At 50.2% G+C, this 25686-nt stretch overlaps 1 protein-coding gene across 1 annotated transcript in view; it reads left to right on the top strand.

The window, feature by feature from the left end:
- API5 (apoptosis inhibitor 5) overlaps window positions 1–9071 on the top strand; it is a 41025-nt gene extending 31954 nt beyond the window's left edge. The window contains exons 9-14 of the mRNA XM_075326803.1: window positions 142–323; window positions 514–607; window positions 1501–1557; window positions 1756–1832; window positions 7499–7635; window positions 8325–9071. Of these exons, the coding sequence (XP_075182918.1) occupies window positions 142–323; window positions 514–607; window positions 1501–1557; window positions 1756–1832; window positions 7499–7635; window positions 8325–8404 (627 nt within the window). The 3' untranslated portion in view covers window positions 8405–9071. The remainder of the gene's footprint in view (window positions 1–141; window positions 324–513; window positions 608–1500; window positions 1558–1755; window positions 1833–7498; window positions 7636–8324) is intronic.
- The last annotated feature ends 16615 nt before the right edge of the window (window positions 9072–25686 follow it).

Below are 25686 nucleotides of genomic sequence, written 5' to 3'. Positions count from 1 at the left end.
AGCAAAAAATGGACCAGGACATTCAGCAACGAGCACCGAAGTAAAAAATCACAGAATCCTAAATGTAAAAAGAGGACTCTTATCTTTCAGCTGTGCTCCTAGCTTTACACTATTGTTTACCTTGTAATTATCTAATGACAGGAATACATGCCCCTTCCACCCGAAGAAGTAGAAAACGGGGAGAACTCTGCAAACGAGGAGCCGAAACTCCAGTTCAGTTATGTGGAATGCTTACTGTTCAGCTTCCATCAGCTCGGAAGGAAAATGCCCGACTTTCTGATCGGCAAAGTCAATGCTGAGAAACTGAAAGACTTCAAAATCCGGTAAGTGGTTAATAACAATCTGGAGTCTGTATTTAGAGGGTTAATCCCCCTCCCTAACCCTCTTAATAATGTGTTTACTGTTAAAAACGTATTGTCAATATGATGTAATATGTTACACATTTTGTTAATAAAAATGTTATGCTTTTAAAATGTGGATATTGCATTGTCTCATGTTTTGTTTGCTTTGCAGGTTACAGTACTTCGCCAGAGGACTGCAGGTGTACATCAGACAGCTACGCCTGGCTCTGCAGGGAAAAACCGGGGATTCGCTCAAAACAGAAGAGGTAGAAATTGATTTGATTTTTTTTTTTGTAAAACTTGCTTGGTTGTGTGGGTCTTTAAAGGGAACCTGTCACCAGATTTGGGGCCTATAAGTTGCGGCCAGCACCAGTGGGCTCTTATATACAGTATTCTAACATGCTGTATATAAGAGCCCAGAACACTGTGTAGAACATAAAAAACACTTTATAATACTCAACTAAACCGGTCGCTGCGTTGGATGTGGCATCCTCTGGTGCTGGCGCCGCCTCTTGCGGTCATCTTTAGTCGACGCGTCTGTCGTCCTTCTGAAGCCGTGGTGTATGATGCGTTCAACGTCATACACACTCATCAGCATTCAGGTCCTGAGCAGGCCAGATCAAAAGTATTGTAGTGCACATGCGCGGGACCGGCGAGTGTGTATGACGTAGGACGCGTCATGCACATAGGCTTCAGAAAGAGGACAAAGATGGCCGAAAGAGGAGGCGCCCATTTGAGCCACATCCACCGCAGTGACTGGTTTAGGTGAGGATTATAGTGTTTTTGTTTTTTTTATTTTCTACACAGCTGCCTGGGCTCATATATAATATAGTAAATTATATATATATATATATATATATATATCTCTATCCGCAGCTTATAGGGCAAAAACTGGTGACAGGTTCCCTTTAACACTGATCCTAAGGATAGGCCATTGATGTGTCTGATCGGTGGCGGCCCGGCACCCCCGCTGATCAGTTGCTCTCGGTGGTAGCCACAACTGACCTATTGCTTAGCAGCACAGCTCCATCAACTGTAAAGTGACCACGGATGGGTACTGCATGTCCGCCACCCACTCATATCTGTAGGGTGTGGATGTGCACACTATTCTGAAACCCTTTTAAGATTCTAACCTTGTCTTATGTTCTTTTCTTTGCAGAACAAGATCAAAGTGGTAGCCCTAAAAATAACAAACAATATAAATGTGCTCATCAAGGTAAGCTTTTCATCCTTTTGGGCTACATATGCAATTTATTGGACTTCAAAACTAACTATCATTTTACTGCGTTTTAATGGCCTGAGAGCCAAGACAAAAAATTGCCATTAGACACTTGCTAGAAATATATCTAAACTTTTTCCTTTCCGTCATCTGAGCCACGTCTTGTGTCCTTCTAATTTGAATGTGTTCCCGTAGGACCTGTTCCATAACCCTCCATCCTACAAGAGCACCGTGACTTTGTCCTGGAAACCAGTTCAGAAGGCAGATGTCGGGTGAGTAGATCACGGTCTGTTTTGTATCTTGTGCTAAGGCCCGAGCCACACTGTGATTACTGCGATCCCCTCGCATGACACTGCTCACGCTGGCAGTACAGCAGAGCTGAGTGTCCCTGCGACTGAGGTGCGAGCGGACCTCAGCTGCCCCCTGCGGGGGGGGATTTATCCCCCGCTCTCCTCAGTTGCCGGCTATTGCCATTCTTGCCCTGCACTTGCAGACACCGGTATACTGCAAGTGCAGTGCGTTTTTTTTTTGTTTTCTTCGGCGCTCCATTGGGAGACCCAGACGATTGGGTGTATAGCTACTGCCTCCGGAGGCCACACAAAGCATTACACTAAAAAGTGTAAGGCCCCTCCCCTTCTGGCTATACACCCCCAGTGGGATCACTGGCTCACCAGTTTTCTGCTTTGTGCGAAGGAGGTCAGACATCCACGCATAGCTCCACTGTTTAGTCAGCAGTAGCTGCTGACTATATCGGATGGAAGAAAAGAGGGCCCATATAGGGCCCCCAGCATGCTCCCTTCTCACCCCGCTTGTGGTTTGTAAGGTTGAGGTACCTATTGCTGGTACGGCGGCTGGAGCCCACATGCTGTTTTCCTTCCCCATCCCCCTGAGGGGCTCTGAGGAAGTGGGATCTTACCGGCCCCAAAGCCCTGAGGCCGGGCTCCATCCACAGACCCATTGAACCTGCTGGATACGGAGCTGGGTACCGTTCAGGGACATGGCCCTGCACCATTCAGGTACTCTGTGTCCCCGTACACACAGGCACAGCACACTCCAGACTTGCTGGGTGTGCTAGTGCGCCGGGGACAGTAAAGGGTTACAGTCACTGCAGCCTAGCTGAGTGACTTTATGTATTGGGAACTACCGCGCCGGACGCTCCGGGAGCGGCGGCGCGGCTGGGACTTGTAGTGCGCCGGGGACTTAGCGCCGACCGCGCTTTTACGGCGGCGGCGCTTATAAATCCAGTCCCCGGCTTTTGCGGCCTAGCTCCGCTTCGTTCCCGCCCCCACCCTGTCAATCAGGGTAGGGGAGAGACGCTGTACAATCAGCAGCGCCGAGGGCTGGAGCCTTATTTACATGCTCCAGCCCTCTCACTGGACACTGTGGGACGCCGGTTTCCCGCTCTGACTTGGGGGCACGCCCACGGCCCGCCCCTACTCACACGAGCTGGAGAAGACGCCGGCAGCCATTCCTGCAGTCCGAGCTGAGAGCCACGCTGACTTCAGAGAAGCAGTCCAGGAACACCACGCTTACCAGATAAGCGTTTTCTCCAAACGTATTAAGGATACACGTTATCCTTTTCCCCCTGACGTGGTCAAGCGCGGGACCCAGGGTCCAAAGGTGGATTCTCCAATCTCCAGGCTTGCGGCTAGAGCCATAGTTGCAGTGGAGATGGGACTTCACTTAAAGATGCCAGACAGATGGACTCTGGTTGAAATCTGTCTATGAGGCTATCGGCGTGTCGGTTGCTCCGGCATTTACAGCCGTATGGGCACCCTAAACTTTTCAGCTGTTCTTGCACAGCTGCTCTTGAGCATATGTACATTTGTGCCGCAGGGGCGTCCGTAACCTCGCAATGTCTGCATTGCGACTTACCCTATTAATGCTGTCCTGGAAGGACAGTCGAGGTTTCGGTCCTTCCCAGGCTCGGGCAGGTCCCAATTGTCCTCGTCCAAAAGAGCTGAAAAGCCTCAGAGGGGCTCAGCTTCCGGGGGCTCAATCACGCCCAAGGAAGGCAGCCGGAGGAACCGCTACCAAGGCGGTCTCCTCATTACTCTCAGCTCTCTCATCTCTCCGCATCCGTCGTTGATGGCAGACTCGCTCGCCTTTGGCGACGTTTAGCTGCCACAGGTCACAGACCGGTGGGTGAGGGATATTGTGCCCACGTGCACAGGACAGAGTTCTGTTCTCGTCCTCCGACTCGATTCTTCAGAACGTCCCCACCTCCCCACCGAGCCGATGCTCTTCTGCAGGCAGAAGGAGTGGTAATCCCTGTTCCTCTTCAGGAACAAGACACGGTTTTCCTCCAATCTGGTTGTGGTGCCAAACAAGGATGGCTCTTTCCGTTCCGTTCTGGACCTAAAACTGCTCAACAAGCACGTGGAGGCCAGGCGGTTCCGGATGAAAACCTCCGCTCCGTCATTGCCTCAATGTCTCAAGGATATTTCCTAGCATCAATAGACATCAAAGATGCTTATCTCCACGTGCCGATTGCTACAGAGCACCAATGTTTTCTACGTTTCGTGATGGGAGACGACCATCTTCAGTTCGTAGCTCTGCCATTCGGTCTGGCGACAGCCCCACGGGTGTTCACCAAGGTCATGGCGGCAGTGGTAGCAGTCTTGCACTCACAGGGACACTCTGTGATCCCTTACTTGGACGATCTACTTGTCAAGGCACCCTCTCAAGAGGCATGCCAACTCAGCCTGAATGTTGCGCTGGAGACTCTCCAGACGTTCGGGTGGATCATCAACTTCTCAAAGTCAAACCTGTCACCGACCCAATCACTAACGTATCTTGGCATGGAGTTTCATACCCTCTCAGCGCTAGTGAAGCTTCCGCTGGGCAAGCAGCGGTCACTACAGACTGGGGTGCAGACTCTCCGTCAAGGTCAGTCGCACTCCTTAAGACGCCTCATGCACTTCCTCGGGAAGATGGTGGCGGCAATGGAGGCGGTTCCGTTTGCGCAGTTTCATCTGCGTCCTCTTTATTGGGACATTCTCCGCCAATGGGACGGGAAGTCAACATCCCTGAACAGGAAAGTATCCCTTTCACAGACGGCCAAGGACTCTCTGCAATGGTGGCTTCTTCCCACCTCATTATCACAGGGAAGATCCTTCCTACCACCGTCTTGGGCGGTAGTCACGTCAGACGCGAGTCTGTCAGGGTGGGGAGCAGTTTTTCTCCACCACAGGGCTCAGGGTACGTGGACTCAGCAGGAGTCCACCCTTCAGATCAATGTTCTGGAAATCAGGGCAGTGTATCTTGCCCTACTAGCCTTCCAGCAGTGGCTGGAAGGAAGGCAGATCCGAATTCAGTCGGACAACTCCACAGCGGTGGCATACATCAATCACCAAGGAGGGACACGCAGTCGGCAAGCCTTCCAGGAAGTCCGGCGGATTCTGATGTGGGTGGAAGCCACGGCCTCCACCATATCCGCAGTTCACATCCCCGGCGTAGAAAACTGGGAAGCAGACTTCCTCAGCCGCCAGGGCATGGACGCAGGGGAATGGTCCCTTCACCCGGACGTGTTCAGGAAATCTGTAGCCGCTGGGGAAGGCCGGACGTCGACCTAATGGCGTGCAGGCACAACAACAAGGTCCCAACCTTCATAGCACGGTCTCGCGATCACAGAGCTCTGGCGGCAGACGCCTTAGTGCAAGATTGGTCGCAGTTCCGGCTCCCTTATGTGTTTCCACCTCTGGCACTCTTGCCCAGAGTGCTACGCAAGATCAGATCCGACTGCAGCCGCGTCATACTCGTCGCCCCAGACTGGCCAAGGAGGGCGTGGTATCCGGATCTGTGGCATCTCACGGTCGGCCAACCGTGGGCACTACCAGACCGACCAGACTTACTGTCCCAAGGGCCGTTTTTCCATCGGAATTCTGCGGCCCTGAACCTGACTGTGTGGCCATTGAGTCCTGGATCCTAGGGTCTTCAGGATTATCCCAAGGGGTCGTTGCCACCATGAGACAGGCTAGGAAGCCCACGTCCGCTAAGATCTACCACAGAACGTGGAGGATATTCTTATCCTGGTGCTCTGCTCAGGGAGTGTCTCCCTGGCCATTTGCATTGCCTACCTTTCTTTCCTTCCTGCAATCTGGGTTAGAAAAAGGTTTGTCGCTCGGCTCCCTTAAAGGGCAAGTCTCGGCGCTATCCGTCTTTTTTCAGAAGCGTCTAGCACGACTTCATAAGGTGCGCACGTTCCTGCAGGGGGTTTGTCATATTGTACCCCCGTACAAGCGGCCGTTAGATCCATGGGATCTGAACAGGGTACTAGTTGCCCTCCAGAAGCCGCCCTTCGAGCCTCTGAGGGAGGTTTCACTTTCTAGACTATCACAGAAAGTGGCTTTTCTGGTAGCGATCACATCTCTTCGGAGAGTGTCTGAGCTAGCAGCGCTGTCATCCAAGGCTCCCTTCCTGGTGTGCCACCAGGACAAGGTAGTGCTGCGCCCCATTCAGGAGTTTCTCCCGAAGGTGGTATCCTCTTTTCATCTTAATCAGGATATCTCCTTACCTTCTTTTTGTCCTCATGCAGTTCATCGGTATGAGAAGGATTTACATTTGTTAGATCTGGTGAGAGCACTCAGAATCTACATTTCCCGCACGGCGCCCCTGCGCCGCTCCGATGCACTCTTTGTCCTTGTCGCTGGTAAGCGCAAAGGGTCGCAGGCTTCCAAAGCCACCCTGGCTCGATGGATCAAAGAACCAATTCTTGAAGCCTACCGTTCTGCTGGGCTTCCGGTTCCATCAGGGCTGAAGGCCCATTCTACCAGAGCCGTGGGTGCGTCCTGGGCATTGCGACACCAGGCTACGGCTCAACAGGTGTGCCAGGCAGCTACCTGGTCGAGTCTGCACACTTTCACCAAACATTATCAGGTGCATACCTATGCTTCGGCGGACGCCAGCCTAGGTAGAAGAGTCCTGCAGGCGGCAGTTGCCTCCCCGTAGGGGAGGGCTGTCTTCGCAGCTCTAACATGAGGTATTTCTTTACCCACCCAGGGACAGCTTTTGGACGTCCCAATCGTCTGGGTCTCCCAATGGAGCGCCGAAGAAGAAGGGAATTTTGTTACTTACCGTAAATTCCTTTTCTTCTAGCTCCTATTGGGAGACCCAGCACCCGCCCTGTTGTCCTTCGGGATTTTTGGGTTTTTTCGGGTACACATGTTGTTCATGTTGAACGGTTTTTCAGTTCTCCGATGTTACTCGGAGTGAATTTGTTTAACCAAGTTATTGGCTTTCCTCCTTCTTGCTTTTGCACTAAAACTGGTGAGCCAGTGATCCCACTGGGGGTGTATAGCCAGAAGGGGAGGGGCCTTACACTTTTTAGTGTAATGCTTTGTGTGGCCTCCGGAGGCAGTAGCTATACACCCAATCGTCTGGGTCTCCCAATAGGAGCTAGAAGAAAAGGAATTTACGGTAAGTAACAAAATTCCCTTCTTTTTTTTAATTGCTCTCCACTCGCACCAATTTTCATGCCGTGTGGTTTAGGCCTAATAGTTGGGCACCTTGTACTTAATGACATGCTACATTGTTGTGTGCCCATATTTCTACCACTACTACTGTCAGGAAGGCAAACAATGCAATTCTGGCATATATTCTTCATATGCAGTCGACAAATTGAAAAGCCTAAACATCCTCTCTGTATTTGGCATCTCCTGCTGTTAATGTCAGTCTGGAAGCAAACATTTTAACAGGTGCAGTTTATAGGCAGCTGCGTTGCACAAATGGTGATTTGTCTTCTGCATATTTTGCAAAGGTTGCACATAATCTAGTCATTACCCGATAACTATAAATCTCCTTGGCCCTCATTATGAGACCTCGCCTGAGTGATGGCGGCTCGTGATGCCATACTTTGAGGTTTACTACTATATATCCAGTCTTTAGATTCTACACTCTTAATATGCAAGATGTTTTATTGTATTTTCTATATTTTCAGACAAAAGAGGTCAAGTGAAGACACTTCATCTAGCTCTCCTCCCAAAAAAATAATTCCAGGACCAAAGAGGGATTCCAGACAGATCTACAACCCTCCTAGTGGAAAATATAGTGGAAGCCTGGGAAACTTATCTTATGGTGAGTCTCATTAGTGAACATGTAAGGCTGCGTGCTCAGTGTTTTCGCTGTGTCCAAAGCATTGCTTTGTACAGTACAAGCACAGTGGATGGATTTATAGAAATGCCGTACTCACTGTGCTTGTTTTTTCCGCAGCATAAACTGACTTTCCCAAGCCGCAGCATGTCAATTTATTGCTGCGGAGCAGACCGCAGCGGCCCAAACCCTGATCGTGGGCACGGGCTGCCGCAGCCCCGCAGGGGAAGGACATGCATCCAGGACGCAGCATGTCCGCATTGTAGGCATGTACCCCAACTGTACATTGCACTTTCACCAGGTGAAAAGTGACAGTTTTTGTTCTTGGTTTATTCCAGCTGCTCTTCAGCTAATCAGCACAGTTCCAAAAATATGGGCCTTTGTATTTAGTGCTACTTATTGTCTTTGCCAAGGGGGTGTGGCTCAATAATGCAGAGCAGGCTAAAGACACGCCCCAGAGGAGCCTGTGCATGCCGCCCTCTTTATCACGAAGTAAAAAAAGTCCCATTTCTTTGGATAAAAATAAAATAAAAAATAGTCTCAAGAAGTGGTTTCTATTGCATCCAGTATTGTATAGTAAAATATTGCTGTTTAAAGGGACACCTTTTAAAATAGAAAGCAGCGGTATATTCAGACTTGGATCTCAGTAACCGTTTGATCTTTTAATCTTGCAGAACAGAGAGGAGGATTCCGCGGAGGCCGGGGGCGAGGCTGGGGAGGACGCGGGAATCGAAGCCGAGGCAGAGTTTATTGATGTGGACCCGCTAGCAGGCGACCTGCAGCCACACGCTGTAAATTAAGGATGGACTGCTGATCACCCGCCAACAGCAACAGACTTTTTAACATGAAAAGCGTTCTTTCTACCTTTGTATGTACCGACCGGTTTTTGTATACAGACGTTGCTGCACATCCAGGATCCAGAACTCCTAACACTCGCAGAACTCTAGAATTTACCGGACGGTCCACGAACATTCAAATGGTGTTGACATCCAAAATTTAAAGGGGGTGCAGAAATCCTTTTAAGCTAAGGTTTAATTTCGGAGTCCATACATTTTTTTTTTTCTTTTTCTTTGGTTCATTGCCAAAGTATGTCTTCATCACAAGGACCCGTGCATGTGTGCGATCGCAGAAGGTGCCGCTAGACATCGGCCTCCACCTGTCGCTCTGTTTGGTCCAAATTATTTTTTTTAATTTATTCTTACAGTAAAGCTGCGGCTCTACCGATGGTTTCCCCCCCTCCCCCTCGAGCTATATATATTTCTTTTTTGTATACTGTACCCATGGCTGTGTATATGAGGGCTTGGAAGTGTTTCTTTTCTTTCCTACTTGTAATTTTTCCTTGAACATTTTCAGAAGTGTTACCGCCGTGTGCGGTATTTGTCTTTTAAGTGGGAAAAATACCATTTTGGGCTTTGATATGAGATGTTTTCTGTTTTTCTTTTTCAATGACTTGAATTAGAAATTTAATGTTCAGGATATCCGGCGCCGCAAACACTCATGAAACATTCCAAAATTACACTCAGTCCTAGGCCACTGCATGAAAAGTCTTTGCTGCAAGCTTCCGTTATTACACCTTGGTCGTGACTCGCGGAGGCAGGAATCGAACATGTAGTTTTATGCAGCTCAACCACGAATAAATTCCTAAGGGATGGGGGAAGTCTTAGGCTATGTGCGCACAGTGCGTTTTTCGGGTGTGTCTTTGGTCTCAAAACTGCATGACTTTGCTTCCCCAGCAAAGTCTGAGTTTTCACTTTTGCTGTCTGCAGTGTTTTTTTTTTTTTTTTAAGTTGCGTTTTTGAGGTGACAAAAAAGCAACATCTCAAAATGCATTGGAAAAATGCATGGGTTTTTGCAGCCAAAAACGCAGCATCAAAAAAACGCAGCGTGCGCACATAGCCTTAAAGGAAGACTTGTGCTTCCTGCTGGATTGACTTCTGGCTACAGAGTTCTCGATGCCAAGCAGTGTCTTCTGGAAGGATAGATCAGTGCAGACGATGGATCTTCTGCCTTTCATAGGCAATAGGAACACATTAAACTGTGAAATGCCGTTCTTAAGAGCTCAGCAATGTTCTGGCTTTAGGAAAGTTAGTCAATAAGGATGGTTAATTGGAAACAGTCAGGAGGGCGCGACTGTTGGGGGCGGTCAGGAGGAGCAAGTAATTGAGGGAGGTCAGTAGGGGAGGCGGTCTGGAGGGGCGCCTATTGGGGAGGCGGTCTGGAGGGGCGCCTATTGGGGAGGCGGTCTGGAGGGGCGCCTATTGGGGAGGCGGTCTGGAGGGGCGCCTATTGGGGAGGCGGTCTGGAGGGGCGCCTATTGGGGAGGCGGTCTGGAGGGGCGCCTATTGGGGAGGCGGTCTGGAGGGGCGCCTATTGGGGAGGCGGTCTGGAGGGGCGCCTATTGGGGAGGCGGTCTGGAGGGGCGCCTATTGGGGAGGCGGTCTGGAGGGGCGCCTATTGGGGAGGCGGTCTGGAGGGGCGCCTATTGGGGAGGCGGTCTGGAGGGGCGCCTATTGGGGAGGCGGTCTGGAGGGGCGCCTATTGGGGAGGCGGTCTGGAGGGGCGCCTATTGGGGAGGCGGTCTGGAGGGGCGCCTATTGGGGAGGCGGTCTGGAGGGGCGCCTATTGGGGAGGCGGTCTGGAGGGGCGCCTATTGGGGAGGCGGTCTGGAGGGGCGCCTATTGGGGAGGCGGTCTGGAGGGGCGCCTATTGGGAGGGGCAAATATTCGGGGCGGTCAGGAGCAAGCAAAGTCTCAACTTTAAAAAAAATAAAATTAAAATAAAATTGGTGCCGTTTAAAAGTTTCTAAAGTCCTATTTGTGGTTAGTGTGTGTTCTCCAGATCGTCCATCACAGAAGTCAAACCTTTCATACTCCTTAATCTCCTTTCGGCATCCAGTGGAGCGAGACTGTGCTGCATAATGGGTAAGAAGTTTCTGCCAAGGCAGGTATTGTGCCTATTAATCAGTACAGGACTTGTGCCCCATACCTGCCAGGCGTCCGATGGTTGTAAAAGCAACTATCCCACCAGCTGCATGCATTGGCAACTCTCCGGCTGATCCGGGGAACAGTCGCTGCCTGTTATACCGTTCCTTCGGCCGGTGGTCAGATCTCCAGGGAGCTTCCTATCTGCTGTCTTCAGTGTTCTGGAGTGAGCTCCCTCTAGTGGTGACTACAGGAGACAACATTTTACAGTTTAGAATGTGTATATAATGAAACAAAGGTTCTCTAGGAAGATAAATGATTCTGAACTATTTGTTGGATTTATTTTATGAACCATAAGTGTTCTAAGCTGGACGTTCATTGTAACAATGTATTAGAAACACCTAGGGTAAGATGCTGGATAGACTGCTTGTATATAGTCCTCTGATGAGCAGCACTCGGGGGCTTCTTGATCCGGGGGGTGTCCGGCCAGCGTTTCACTTTGCAAATGAAAAAGCCTCCAATAATCTACATAATTTATAGCTGGTTCAAGGGCACAGTCGCACGCCAGTTTTTTGGGTGCAGGTTATCACAGGTACGTGGGAAGTTTGGGGGGGTAGACGACATTAATTAGAGGTATAGTGCAGCGATGGCTTCTATATATCTATCAGATCTCTTCCGCTCCTTGGGTTACACACCGGCCTCACTCTTCTTTTTCAGGAGGTTCTTCCATTCCCACACTATTTCTTTCTGTTATATAAAGGAGTTAATATAATGACTGGATTGTCTTGAAATGCGTCTACTACAAGCAGTCACTGGCTGAATAGGTGACGCGTCCACCTCGCAGCCGTGTGGAAGCGTTGAAGGATAACTGATAGTGCTAGGTGTTTTTAACCCATTTTCTGTTTCGTAAAAAGAAAAAAAAAATTTTACTTCTGACTCTCCATTTTTGTTATCTTGGATTGCTGATAAATAATGCCCTATTATGTCTTGGAAATGTATGATGTGAAAGGGAATAAATGTCATAAGAAAATTAACGAGTTTTTTTTTTTAAATCACAAATATTTTTTTTCTTTGTCGCTCCTTATTGGGAGACCCAGACAATTGGGTGTATAGCTTATGCCTCCGGAGGCCACACAAAGTATTACACTAAAAGTGTAAAGCCCTTCCCCTTCAGCCTATACACCCCCCGTACTGCTACGGGCTCATCAGTTTTTATGCTTTGTGTGAAGGAGGTCAGACATGCACGCACAGCTCCACAGCTTAGTCAGCAGCAGCTGCTGACTATGTCGGATGGAAGAAAAGAGGGCCCATAACAGGGCCCCCAGCATGCTCCCTTCTCACCCCACTCTTGGCGGTGTTGTTAAGGTTGAGGTATCCATTGCGGGTACGGAGGCTGGAGCCCACATGCTGCTTTCCTTCCCCATCCCTCAATTAGGGCTCTGGGTGAAGTGGGATCCTTTCGGTCTCCAGGCACAGGAGACCGTGCTCCATCCACAGCTCCTGAGGACCATGCTGGATAGGAGCCGAGTATCGTTCAGGGACATGGCCCTGCTACTTTGAGGTACTCTGTGTCCCCGTGGGGACCGCGCACAGCAACACTCCAGCATTGCTGGGTGTGCTAGTGCACCGGGGACAGCAGCGCTGACTGCGTTTGTGCCATTACACACTGTTGTAGCTGTTCTGTTTTGTCACAAGTCAGCTTATGGGATCACCAGTGAGGTCCTCTGAATTAGGCCTCTTCAGACCTAATCAAGATCGAGCGCTCGGAGAGAAAAGACCAGCATCCATGTGAGCATGATCAATTTCTTCTGTTTATTTAAGGAAAGTACAGTTTATTTATACCATTTACAGATCAATGTGATATTGCAAAAGAAAGAGAAAAAAAACTTCTAGCTGAACTTTACCAGTTGCTCATATGACCTTTAAGTTTTAGCAAAACAAAAATGTAGAGTCATGCATATGAGATAAGAAGATTAGAAGAACATTTAGAGACCATAATAATCCTTGAGCCAGTCTCTTATTCCGTAGGCTCCATGACTATGAACTACCATCAGATATACTTACTAATAACAATAAATCTTTAATGAAGAAATAGAGAAACTATTAACCCTTCTATATCACACACTTCAGCGTCGCTGAGTGTGTTCGTGTAGGGGGACTGCCGCGCTGACCGCCGCTGCCATGGTTATCACTGCGGCGCGGCTGGGACTGTTAGTGCGCCGGGGACTTCCGCGCCGACCGCGCTTATACGGCGGCCGCGCTTATAACTCGAGTCCCCGGCTTTTGCGGCCTAGTCTTGTTTTCTTCCCGCCCCCAGCCCTGCCAGTCAGGGGAAGGGCGGGACGCTGTACAGGACGGCAGCACTGAGGGCTGGAGCATGCTTTGCATACTCCACCCCCCTCACTCTGCACAGTGGGGCACCAGTTCCCGCACTTTTCTGGGTCACGCCCACGGCTCCCTCCTCTCCTCAGGACGCCGGCAGCCATTCCTCTCAGCTCTGCTAACGCTGGAGAGGAGAGACAAGCTCAGGGAGACCCAGGCAGGATTCTGGTGCCCACACAACCGCTTTGCGAAGGCGGTAAGCAGCACCTGTGGTGCTGGCCCCACTAGTGCAGAAGTGTACTTATAGATCATATGATTATAGTCTATACTTTACACTGTAGGGTGCACTGTTGATTTTCTTTGGCGCTCCATTGGGAGACCCAGACAATTGGGTGTATAGCTACTGCCTCCGGAGGCCACACAAAGCATTACACTTAAAAGTGTAAGGCCCCTCCCCTTCTGCCTATACACCCCCCGTGGGATCACGGGCTCCTCAGTTTTCAAGCTTTGTGCGAAGGAGGTCAGACATCCACGCATAGCTCCACTGTTTAGTCAGCAGCAGCTGCTGACTATGTCGGATGGAAGAAAAGAGGACCCATACTAGGGTCCCCAGCATGCTCCCTTCTCACCCCACTTTTGTCGGCGGTGTTTGTTAAGGTTGAGGTACCCATTGCGGGTACAGAGGCTGGAGCCCAAATGCTGCATCCTTCCCCATCCCCCTTAGGGCTCTGGGTGAAGTGGGATTTACCGGTCTCCAGGCACAGAGACCGTGCTCCGTCCACAGCCCCTGGGGAATCTGCTGGATATGGAGCGGAGTATCGTCAGGGACAGGGCCCTGCTACGCCAAGGTACTCTGTGTCCCCGTACAGACCGCGCGCACACTGCAGCATTGCTGGGTGTGTTAGTGCGCCGGGGACAACAGCGCTGCGCGCTTGTGCCACACTTCCACAGCTTGCTGAGGGAGTTAGTGTGTTGGGAACTGCCGCGCCGGCCCCTGCTGGCAGTTTTTACTGCGGCGCGGCTGGGACTTGTGGTGCGCCGGGGACTTCCGCGCTGGCCGTGCATATTTGTCGGCCGCGCTTATTACTAGAGTCCCCGGCTTTTGCGGCCTAGTTCCGTTTCGTTCCCGCCCCCAGACCTGCCAGTCAGGGGAAGGGCGGGACGCTGTACAGAACATCAGCGCCGAGGGCTGGAATCTGCTTTACATACTCCAGCCCTCACATTGAGCACAGTGGGAAGCCAGTTTCCCGCACTTTGTCTGAGGCACGCCCACGGTCCGCCCCTCTTCACAGAATGCCGGCAGCCATTCCTGTGTGCAGGCTGAGCTGGAGAGGGGAGACAAGTTCTGGGAGACCCAGGCACGGGATTCTGGCGACTACACACCCGCTTTTAGCGGGCGGTAAGCGGCACCTCCGGTGCTGACCCCACTAGTGACGAAGTGTTCAATTGTATTTTTATGCTTGCATGCTATACATTGCACTAAACGGTCGCTGGTGATTCTTGGCTATATACCCTCCTAGATTGCTCTGTGGAGAATACAGCATGTCGTCCGCAAAAAACAGGGGTGCCAAGGCACAGGCTTTCTATGCCGCTTGCACCGCTTGTGAGGCTGTTCTACCGGCAGGTTCCACTGACCCCCATTGTGTGCAGTGCTCGGCCCCTGTGCCCCCTGCTCGGCCGGGGCCTCTGCTGGAGGTGTCCCAGAGAGATCCACCTGTGAATTCTGTCCAGGTGACGGGGACAGAGTTTGCAATTTTTGCGGATAGATTATCTGTGACTGTCTCAGATTCTAAAAACTTTGCAGTCTAGACCAGTAACTCAGACCATGGGCACTGTTGATTCATTGCTCCCTGGTCCCCCTCAGTTGGAACAGCTCCGGGCTCCGGGGGTGTCCCATGCATCCCAGGGTGATGGCTCTGACACGGACGACAGTCCCAGACAGCCTAAGCGAGCTCGCTATGAGCGGCCCTCTACATCATCTCACTGGTCAGGGTCCCAGCAGGAGGACTCTCTGTATGATGAGGCGGAGGTAGCTGATCAGGATTCTGATCCTGAGACCGCTCTCAATCTGGATACTCCTGATGGTGACGCCATGGTGAATGATCTTATCGCGTCCATCAATAAAATGTTGGATATTTCTCCTCCAGCTCCTCCAGTGGAGGAGTCAGCTTCACAGCAGGAGAAATTCCATTTCAGGTATCCCAAGCGGAAATTAAGTACTTTTCTGGACCATTCTGACTTTAGAGAGTCAGTCCAGAAACACCACGCTTATCCAGATAAGCGTTTCTCCAAACGGCTTAAGGATACACGTTATCCCTTTCCTCCTGACGTGGTCAAGAGCTGGACCCAGTGTCCCAAAGTGGATCCCCCTATCTCCAGGCTTGCGGCTAGATCCATAGTTGCAGTGGAGGATGGGGCTGCACTTAAACATGCCACTGACAGACAGATGGAGCTCTGGTTGAAATCCATCTATGAAGCTATCGGCGCGTCGTTTGCTCCTGCATTCGCAGCCGTATGGGCACTCCAAGCTATTTCAGCTGGTCTTACACAGATTGACACGGTCACCCGTACATCTGTTCCGCAGGTGGCATCCTTAACCTCTCAAATGTCTGCATTTGCGTCTTACGCGATTAATGCTGTCCTGGACTCTACGAGCCGTACGGCAGTGGCATCCGCCAACTCCGTGGTTTTATGCAGAGCCTTGTGGTTAAGGGAATGGAAAGCAGATTCTGCTTCCAAAAAATGTTTAACCAGTTTGCCATTTTCTGGTGACCGGCTGTTTGGTGAGCGTTTGGATGAAATCATTAAACAGTCCAAGGGTAAGGATTCATCCTTACCTCAGCCCAGACAAAACAAACCCCAACAGAGGAGGGGACAGTCGGGGTTTCGGTCCTTTCGAGGCTCGGGCAGGTCCCAATTCTCCTCGTCCAAAAGGACTCAAAAGGATCAGAGGAGTTCAGATTCTTGGCGGGCTCAGTCACGCCCAAAAAAGACAGCCGGAAGACCCGCTACCAAGGCGGCTTCCTCATGACTTCCGGCCTCCTCCCTCCGCATCCTCGGTCGGTGGCAGGCTCTCCCGCTTTGGCGACATTTGGCTGCCACAGGTCCAAGACCGTTGGGTGCGAGACATTCTGTCTCACGGGTACAGGATAGAGTTCAGTTCTCGTCCTCCAACTCGATTCTTCAGAACGTCTCCGCCTCCCGACCGAGCCGATGCTCTTCTGCAGGCGGTGTGCACTCTAAAGGCGGAAGGAGTGGTGATCCCTGTTCCTCTTCAAGAGCAAGGTCACGGTTTTTACTCCAATTTGTTTGTGGTACCAAAAAAGGACGGGTCTTTCCGTCCCGTTCTGGACCTAAAACTTCTCAACAACCACGTGAGAACCAGACGGTTCCGGATGGAATCCCTCCGATCCGTCATCGCCGCAATGTCTCAAGGAGATTTCCTAGCATCAATAGACATCAAGGATGCTTATCTCCACGTACCGATTGCTCCAGAGCATCAGCGTTTTCTACGCTTCGTTATAGGAGACGAACACCTTCAGTTCGTAGCCCTGCCTTTTGGTCTGGCGACAGCCCCACGGGTCTTCACCAAAGTCATGGCAGCTGTAATTGCAGTCCTGCACTCTCAGGGACACTCCGTGATCCCTTACTTAGACGATCTGCTGGTCAAGGCGCCTTCTCAAGAGGCATGCCAACACAGCCTGAACGTGGCGCTGGAGACCCTCCAGGGTTTCGGGTGGATCATCAACTTTTCCAAGTCAAATCTAACCCCGACCCAGTCGATAACATATCTTGGCATGGAGTTTCATACTCTCTCAGCGATAGTGAAGCTTCCGCTTGTCAAACAGCGTTCACTACAGACAGGGGTGCAATCTCTCCTTCAAGGCCAGTCACACCCCTTGAGACGCCTCATGCACTTCCTAGGGAAGGTGGTGGCAGCAATAGAGGCAGTCCCTTTCGCGCAGTTTCATCTGCGTCCACTACAATGGGACATTCTCCGCCAATGGGACGGGAGGTCGAAGTCCCTCGACAGAAACGTCTCTCTCTCTCAGGCGGCCAAGGATTCTCTTCGATGGTGGCTGCTTCCCACCTCATTGTCGAAAGGGAAATCCTTCCTACCCCCATCCTGGGCGGTGGTGACGACAGATGCGAGTCTGTCAGGGTGGGGAGCAGTCTTTCTCCACCACAGGGCTCAAGGTACGTGGACTCAGCAAGAGTCCACCCTTCAGATCAACGTTCTGGAGATCAGAGCAGTGTATCTTGCCCTACAAGCCTTCCAGCAGTGGCTGGAAGGCAAGCAGATCCGTATTCAGTCGGACAACTCCACAGCGGTGGCATACATCAACCACCAAGGAGGAACTCGCAGTCGGCAAGCCTTCCAGGAAGTCCGGCGGATTCTGACGTGGGTGGAAGACACGGCTTCCACCATATCCGCAGTTCACATCCCAGGTGTGGACAACTGGGAAGCAGACTTCCTCAGTCGCCAGGGTATGGACGCAGGGGAATGGTCTCTTCACCCGGACGTGTTTCAGGAGATCTGTCGCCGCTGGGGGATGCCGGACGTCGACCTAATGGCGTCTCGGCACAGCAACAAGGTCCCAGTTTTCATGGCACGGTCTCACGATCACCGAGCTCTGGCGGCAGACGCCTTAGTTCAAGATTGGTCGCAGTTCAGGCTTCCTTATGTGTTTCCACCTCTGGCTCTGTTGCCCAGAGTGCTGCGCAAGATCAGGTCCGACTGCCGCCGCGCCATCCTCGTCGCTCCAGACTGGCCAAGGAGGTCGTGGTACCCGGATCTGTGGCACCTCGCGGTAGGCCAACCGTGGGCACTTCCAGACCGACCAGACTTGCTGTCTCAAGGGCCGTTTTTCCATCAGAATTCTGCGGCCCTGAACCTGACTGTGTGGCCATTGAGTCCTGGATCCTAGCGGGTTCAGGATTGTCTCAAGAGGTCATTGCCACCATGAGACAGGCCAGAAAACCTACCTCCGCCAAGATATACCACAGGACGTGGAAAATATTCTTGTCTTGGTGCTCTGCTCAGGGAGTCTCTCCCTGGCCATTTCGATTGCCTACTTTTCTTTCCTTCCTGCAATCCGGGTTGGAAAAAGGTTTGTCGCTCAGCTCCCTCAAGGGGCAAGTCTCAGCGCTATCTGTATTTTTTCAGAAGCGCCTAGCACGACTTCCTCAGGTACGCACGTTCCTGCAAGGGGTCTGTCATATCGTCCCTCCTTACAAGCGGCCGTTAGAGCCCTGGGATCTGAACAGGGTTCTAATTGTTCTTCAGAAGCCGCCTTTCGAGCCTATGAGGGATGTTTCCCTTTCTCGCCTTTCACAGAAAGTGGCCTTTCTAGTAGCGGTCACGTCTCTCCGGAGAGTGTCCGAGCTAGCAGCGCTGTCATGCAAATCTCCCTTCCTGGTGATTCACCAGGACAAGGTGGTTCTGCGCCCGATTCCGGAGTTTCTCCCTAAGGTGGTATCCCCGTTTCATCTTAATCAGGATATCTCCTTGCCTTCCTTGTGCCCTCATCCAGTTCATCAATGTGAAAAGGATTTGCATTTGTTGGATCTCGTGAGAGCGCTCAGGATCTACATTTCCCGCACGGCGTCCCTGCGCCGCTCGGATGCACTCTTTGTCCTTGTCGCTGGTCAGCGCAAAGGGTCGCAAGCTTCCAAATCCACCCTGGCTCGGTGGATCAAGGAACCAATTCTTGAAGCCTACCGTTCTGCTGGGCTTCCGGTTCCTTCAGGGCTGAAGGCCCATTCTACCAGAGCCGTGGGTGCGTCCTGGGCATTACGGCACCAGGCTACGGCTCAGCAGGTGTGCCAGGCGGCTACCTGGTCGAGTCTGCACACTTTTACCAACCACTATCAAGTGCATACCTACGCTTCGGCGGACGCCAGCCTAGGTAGACAAGTCCTTCAGGCGGCGACTGCCCACCTGTAGGGTAGGGCCGTTTTTACGGTCCTATCACGAGGGGTTATTATACCCACCCAGGGACTGCTTTTGGACGTCCCAATTGTCTGGGTCTCCCAATGGAGCGCCAAAGAAGAAGGGAATTTTGTTTACTTACCGTAAATTCCTTTTCTTCGGCGCTCCATTGGGAGACCCAGACGATTGGGTGTATAGCGTTTGGAACTCCATTCTATGTCTGAACTGGGTGCAAAAAACCTAAAAAACATCACTATGGGGAGATAAGGTATGCACACCAGTGACTATGGAAGGGGAATACATGGAATAGCAGAAACTGCTGTGTGAATACTGACATGAAAAATTCAATAGCTGTTTGTAAGAATGAAATGTGAAAAATGGAACCTGCATTACTGCCATGAATATATGAATAAAGAGAAATTTAGCTACTGAATTGATCAATGCAGAAGAGCCCCAACACTACGCCAAAGTATTTCTCTACGTTGGGGTCCCTAGCTTGTGTGTGTCCTCTCATGCAGTTAAAAAACTTACCGTGTATGGGACGCTGAGACCCAGGCTATATATGCGTATAATGTGGATTGGCAATAGGTGTGTATGGGGAGGGTTCACAAACGAAAAACTACTAACATTAAGGAATAACGTTTGGAACTCCATTCTATGTCTGAACTGGGTGCAAAAAACCTAAAAAACATCACTATGGGGAGATAAGGTATGCACACCAGTGACTATGGAAGGGGAATACATGGAATAGCAGAAACTGCTGTGTGAATACTGACATGAAAAATTCAATAGCTGTTTGTAAGAATGAAATGTGAAAAATGGAACCTGCATTACTGCCATGAATATATGAATAAAGAGAAATTTAGCTACTGAATTGATCAATGCAGAAGAGCCCCAACACTACGCCAAAGTATTTCTCTACGTTGGGGTCCCTAGCTTGTGTGTGTCCTCTCATGCAGTTAAAAAACTTACCGTGTATGGGACGCTGAGACCCAGGCTATATATGCGTATAATGTGGATTGGCAATAGGTGTGTATGGGGAGGGTTCACAAACGAAAAACTACTAACATTAAGGAATAACGTTTGGAACTCCATTCTATGTCTGAACTGGGTGCAAAAAACCTAAAAAACATCACTATGGGGAGATAAGGTATGCACACCAGTGACTATGGAAGGGGAATACATGGAATAGCAGAAACTGCTGTGTGAATACTGACATGAAAAATTCAATAGCTGTTTGTAAGAATGAAATGTGAAAAATGGAACCTGCATTACTGCCATGAATATATGAATAAAGAGAAATTTAGCTACTGAATTGATCAATGCAGAAGAGCCCCAACACTACGCCAAAGTATTTCTCTACGTTGGGGTCCCTAGCTTGTGTGTGTCCTCTCATGCAGTTAAAAAACTTACCGTGTATGGGACGCTGAGACCCAGGCTATATATGCGTATAATGTGGATTGGCAATAGGTGTGTATGGGGAGGGTTCACAAACGAAAAACTACTAACATTAAGGAATAACGTTTGGAACTCCATTCTATGTCTGAACTGGGTGCAAAAAACCTAAAAAACATCACTATGGGGAGATAAGGTATGCACACCAGTGACTATGGAAGGGGAATACATGGAATAGCAGAAACTGCTGTGTGAATACTGACATGAAAAATTCAATAGCTGTTTGTAAGAATGAAATGTGAAAAATGGAACCTGCATTACTGCCATGAATATATGAATAAAGAGAAATTTAGCTACTGAATTGATCAATGCAGAAGAGCCCCAACACTACGCCAAAGTATTTCTCTACGTTGGGGTCCCTAGCTTGTGTGTGTCCTCTCATGCAGTTAAAAAACTTACCGTGTATGGGACGCTGAGACCCAGGCTATATATGCGTATAATGTGGATTGGCAATAGGTGTGTATGGGGAGGGTTCACAAACGAAAAACTACTAACATTAAGGAATAACGTTTGGAACTCCATTCTATGTCTGAACTGGGTGCAAAAAACCTAAAAAACATCACTATGGGGAGATAAGGTATGCACACCAGTGACTATGGAAGGGGAATACATGGAATAGCAGAAACTGCTGTGTGAATACTGACATGAAAAATTCAATAGCTGTTTGTAAGAATGAAATGTGAAAAATGGAACCTGCATTACTGCCATGAATATATGAATAAAGAGAAATTTAGCTACTGAATTGATCAATGCAGAAGAGCCCCAACACTACGCCAAAGTATTTCTCTACGTTGGGGTCCCTAGCTTGTGTGTGTCCTCTCATGCAGTTAAAAAGGACACACACAAGCTAGGGACCCCAACGTAGAGAAATACTTTGGCGTAGTGTTGGGGCTCTTCTGCATTGATCAATTCAGTAGCTAAATTTCTCTTTATTCATATATTCATGGCAGTAATGCAGGTTCCATTTTTCACATTTCATTCTTACAAACAGCTATTGAATTTTTCATGTCAGTATTCACACAGCAGTTTCTGCTATTCCATGTATTCCCCTTCCATAGTCACTGGTGTGCATACCTTATCTCCCCATAGTGATGTTTTTTAGGTTTTTTGCACCCAGTTCAGACATAGAATGGAGTTCCAAACGTTATTCCTTAATGTTAGTAGTTTTTCGTTTGTGAACCCTCCCCATACACACCTATTGCCAATCCACATTATACGCATATATAGCCTGGGTCTCAGCGTCCCATACACGGTAAGTTTTTTAACTGCATGAGAGGACACACACAAGCTAGGGACCCCAACGTAGAGAAATACTTTGGCGTAGTGTTGGGGCTCTTCTGCATTGATCAATTCAGTAGCTAAATTTCTCTTTATTCATATATTCATGGCAGTAATGCAGGTTCCATTTTTCACATTTCATTCTTACAAACAGCTATTGAATTTTTCATGTCAGTATTCACACAGCAGTTTCTGCTATTCCATGTATTCCCCTTCCATAGTCACTGGTGTGCATACCTTATCTCCCCATAGTGATGTTTTTTAGGTTTTTTGCACCCAGTTCAGACATAGAATGGAGTTCCAAACGTTATTCCTTAATGTTAGTAGTTTTTCGTTTGTGAACCCTCCCCATACACACCTATTGCCAATCCACATTATACGCATATATAGCCTGGGTCTCAGCGTCCCATACACGGTAAGTTTTTTAACTGCATGAGAGGACACACACAAGCTAGGGACCCCAACGTAGAGAAATACTTTGGCGTAGTGTTGGGGCTCTTCTGCATTGATCAATTCAGTAGCTAAATTTCTCTTTATTCATATATTCATGGCAGTAATGCAGGTTCCATTTTTCACATTTCATTCTTACAAACAGCTATTGAATTTTTCATGTCAGTATTCACACAGCAGTTTCTGCTATTCCATGTATTCCCCTTCCATAGTCACTGGTGTGCATACCTTATCTCCCCATAGTGATGTTTTTTAGGTTTTTTGCACCCAGTTCAGACATAGAATGGAGTTCCAAACGTTATTCCTTAATGTTAGTAGTTTTTCGTTTGTGAACCCTCCCCATACACACCTATTGCCAATCCACATTATACGCATATATAGCCTGGGTCTCAGCGTCCCATACACGGTAAGTTTTTTAACTGCATGAGAGGACACACACAAGCTAGGGACCCCAACGTAGAGAAATACTTTGGCGTAGTGTTGGGGCTCTTCTGCATTGATCAATTCAGTAGCTAAATTTCTCTTTATTCATATATTCATGGCAGTAATGCAGGTTCCATTTTTCACATTTCATTCTTACAAACAGCTATTGAATTTTTCATGTCAGTATTCACACAGCAGTTTCTGCTATTCCATGTATTCCCCTTCCATAGTCACTGGTGTGCATACCTTATCTCCCCACATAGATTGGGTGTATAGCACTGCCTCCGGAGGCCACACAAAGCAATTACACTAAAAAGTGTAAGGCCCCTCCCCTTCTGGCTATACACCCCCAGTGGGATCACTGGCTCACCAGTTTTCTGCTTTGTGCGAAGGAGGTCAGACATCCACGCATAGCTCCACTGTTTAGTCAGCAGTAGCTGCTGACTATATCGGATGGAAGAAAAGAGGGCCCATATGGGGCCCCCAGCATGCTCCCTTCTTACCCCACTTGTGGTTTGTAAGGTTGAGGTACCCATTGCGGGTACGGAGGCTGGAGCCCACATGCTGTTTTCCTTCCCCATCCCCCTGAGGGGCTCTGAGGAAGTGGGATCTTACCGGCCACCAAGCCCTGAGGCCGGGCTCCATCCACAGACCCATAGAACCTGCTGGATGTGGAGCGGGAGTGCCGTTCAGGGACAAGGCCCTGCAACTTTCAGGTACTCTGTGTCCCCGTATGGCAGGCCACGCACACCCCAGGCTTGCTGGGTGTGCTAGTGCGCCGGGGACTGTAGCGCTGTGCGCTGGGCTTATAGTCCCCGCAGATTACTGGGGGACTTTATGTGTGTGGATCGCCGCGCCGACCGCCCCTGGAGCGGCGGCGCAGCTGCGACTTGTAGTGCGCCGGGGACGCGCCGACCGCGCTTTTACGGCGGCGGCGCTTCTAACTTTAGTCCCCGGTTTTCTGCGGCCTAGCTCCGCTTCGTTAACGCCCCCCACCCTGTCAATCAGGGTAGGGGAGAGACGTTGTTCAATCGGCAGCGCCGAGGGCTGGAGCACGATTTACATGCTCCAGCCCTCTCACTGAGCACAGTAGGACACAGGCTTCGCGCTTTTTCTCTGTGCACGCCCTAGGCCCGCCCCCAGGCTTGCAGCTCCCCAGGACGCCGGCAGCCATTATACACATGCAGTCTGGCTGGAGAACGGACGCAGGCTCTGAGGAACCCAGGCTAGGGGTTTCTGGCGACCACACACCCGCGCTAAGCGGGCGGTAAGCAGCACATACGTGCGGCCCCACTAGTGCCACAGTGTTATATTTGTGTACTGCACTGTAAGGTCGCTTCTTGGCTGTACACCCTATATTGCTTTGAGGAGACAACAGCATGTCATCCGCAAAACGCAAGGGTGCCAAGGCACGGGCTGTATACACTGCTTGTACAGCATGTGGGGCTAATCTACCAGCAGGCTCCAACGACTCTCATTGTGTGCAATGTTCAGTCCCAGTGGCACTTCGTCAGCCAGAGCCTATTGTGGTGGTAGCCCAGGCAGAGACGCCTGTGAACCCTACCCCGGTGACGGGGACAGAATTTGCAGTCTTTGCTGATAAAATGTCTGTGACTATGACAAAAATCCTGGAGACCTTGCAGTCCAGGCCAGTTGCTCAGACCATGGACACCGCTGTGTCTATGTTCCCCGGCCCCCCTCAGCTGGAATTAATCCGTAATTCAAGGGGGTCCCAGGCATCACAGGCTGAGGGCTCTGACTCCGATGACAGTCCCAGTCCACCTAAGCGAGCTCGCTGGGAGAGACCCTCCACGTCATCACGCGGATCAGGGTCTCAGCGAGAAGGGTCTCTATATGATGGCTCAGAGGTGGGTGATCAGGAGTCTTGTCCTGACGCCGCACTCAATTTGGATACGCCAGATGGTGACGCCATGGTAAATGACCTTATAGCGGCCATCAATAGGCTGTTGGATATTTCTCCCCCAGCCCCTTCTGCAGAGGAGGCAGCTGCACAGCAGGAGAAATTCCATTTCCTGTATCCCAAGCGTAAATTGAGTACTTTTCTGGACCACTCTGACTTCAGAGAATCCATCCAGAAACACAATACTTATCCGGACAAGCGTTTTTCTAAACGCCTTAAGGATACACGTTATCCTTTTCCCCCTGACGTGGTCAAACGCTGGACCCAGTGTCCAAAAGTGGACCCTCCAATATCCAGGCTTGCAGCTAGATCCATAGTTGCAGTGGAGGATGGGGCTTCACTTAAAGATGCCAATGACAGACAGATGGACCTTTGGTTGAAATCTGTCTATGAAGCTATTGGCGCGTCGTTTGCTCCAGCATTCGCGGCCGTGTGGGCGCTCCAAGCTATTTCAGCTGGTCTGGCACAGGTGGACTCTCTCATACGTCCAGCAGTGCCGCAAGTGGCGTCCCTAACTACGCAAATGTCTGCGTTTGCGACCTACGCTATCAATGCGGTACTGGACTCTACGAGCCGTACCTCAATGGCATCCGCCAACTCTGTAGTTTTGCGCAGAGCCTTGTGGTTAAAGGAATGGAAAGCAGATTCTGCTTCTAAAAAATGTTTAACCAGCTTGCCATTATCTGGAGACAGACTGTTTGGTGAGCAATTGGCGGAAATCATTAAACAGTCCAAAGGTAAGGACTCCTCCTTACCCCAGCCCAGATCAAGCAAACCTCCACAGAGGAAGTGGCAGTCAAAGTTTCGGTCCTTTCGAGGCTCGGGCAAGCCCCAATTCTCCTCGTCCAAAGGGACTCAGAAAGAGCAAAGGAGCTCTGATTCCTGGCCGGCTCACTCACGCCCCAAGAAAGCAACCGGAGGTACCGCTTCCAAGGCGGCTGCCTCATGACTTTCGGCCGCCTCCCTCCGCATCCTCGGTCGGTGGCAGGCTCTCCCGCTTTTGCGACATTTGGCTGCCACAGGTCAAAGACCGGTGGGTAACAGACATTTTGTCTCACGGGTACAGGATAGAGTTCAGTTCTCGTCCTCCGCCTCGGTTCTTCAGAACTTCCCCACATCCCGACCGAGCAGATGCCCTTCTGCAGGCGGTGAATTCTCTAAGAGCAGAAGGAGTGGTGGTCCCTGTTCCTCTTCAGGAACGAGGTCAAGGTTTTTACTCCAATCTCTTTGTGGTGCCAAAAAAGGACGGCTCATTCCGTCCTGTTCTGGACCTAAAACTGCTCAACAAGCATGTGAATGCCAGGCGGTTCCGGATGGAATCCCTCCGCTCAGTC

This window comes from Anomaloglossus baeobatrachus, chromosome 10 (assembly GCF_048569485.1).
Source record: "Anomaloglossus baeobatrachus isolate aAnoBae1 chromosome 10, aAnoBae1.hap1, whole genome shotgun sequence".
In the NCBI taxonomy this organism is placed as follows: Eukaryota; Metazoa; Chordata; class Amphibia; order Anura; family Aromobatidae; genus Anomaloglossus; species Anomaloglossus baeobatrachus.
Note: the sequence above shows the minus strand (reverse complement) of the source record. Positions and strands in the feature narration are given on the sequence as shown.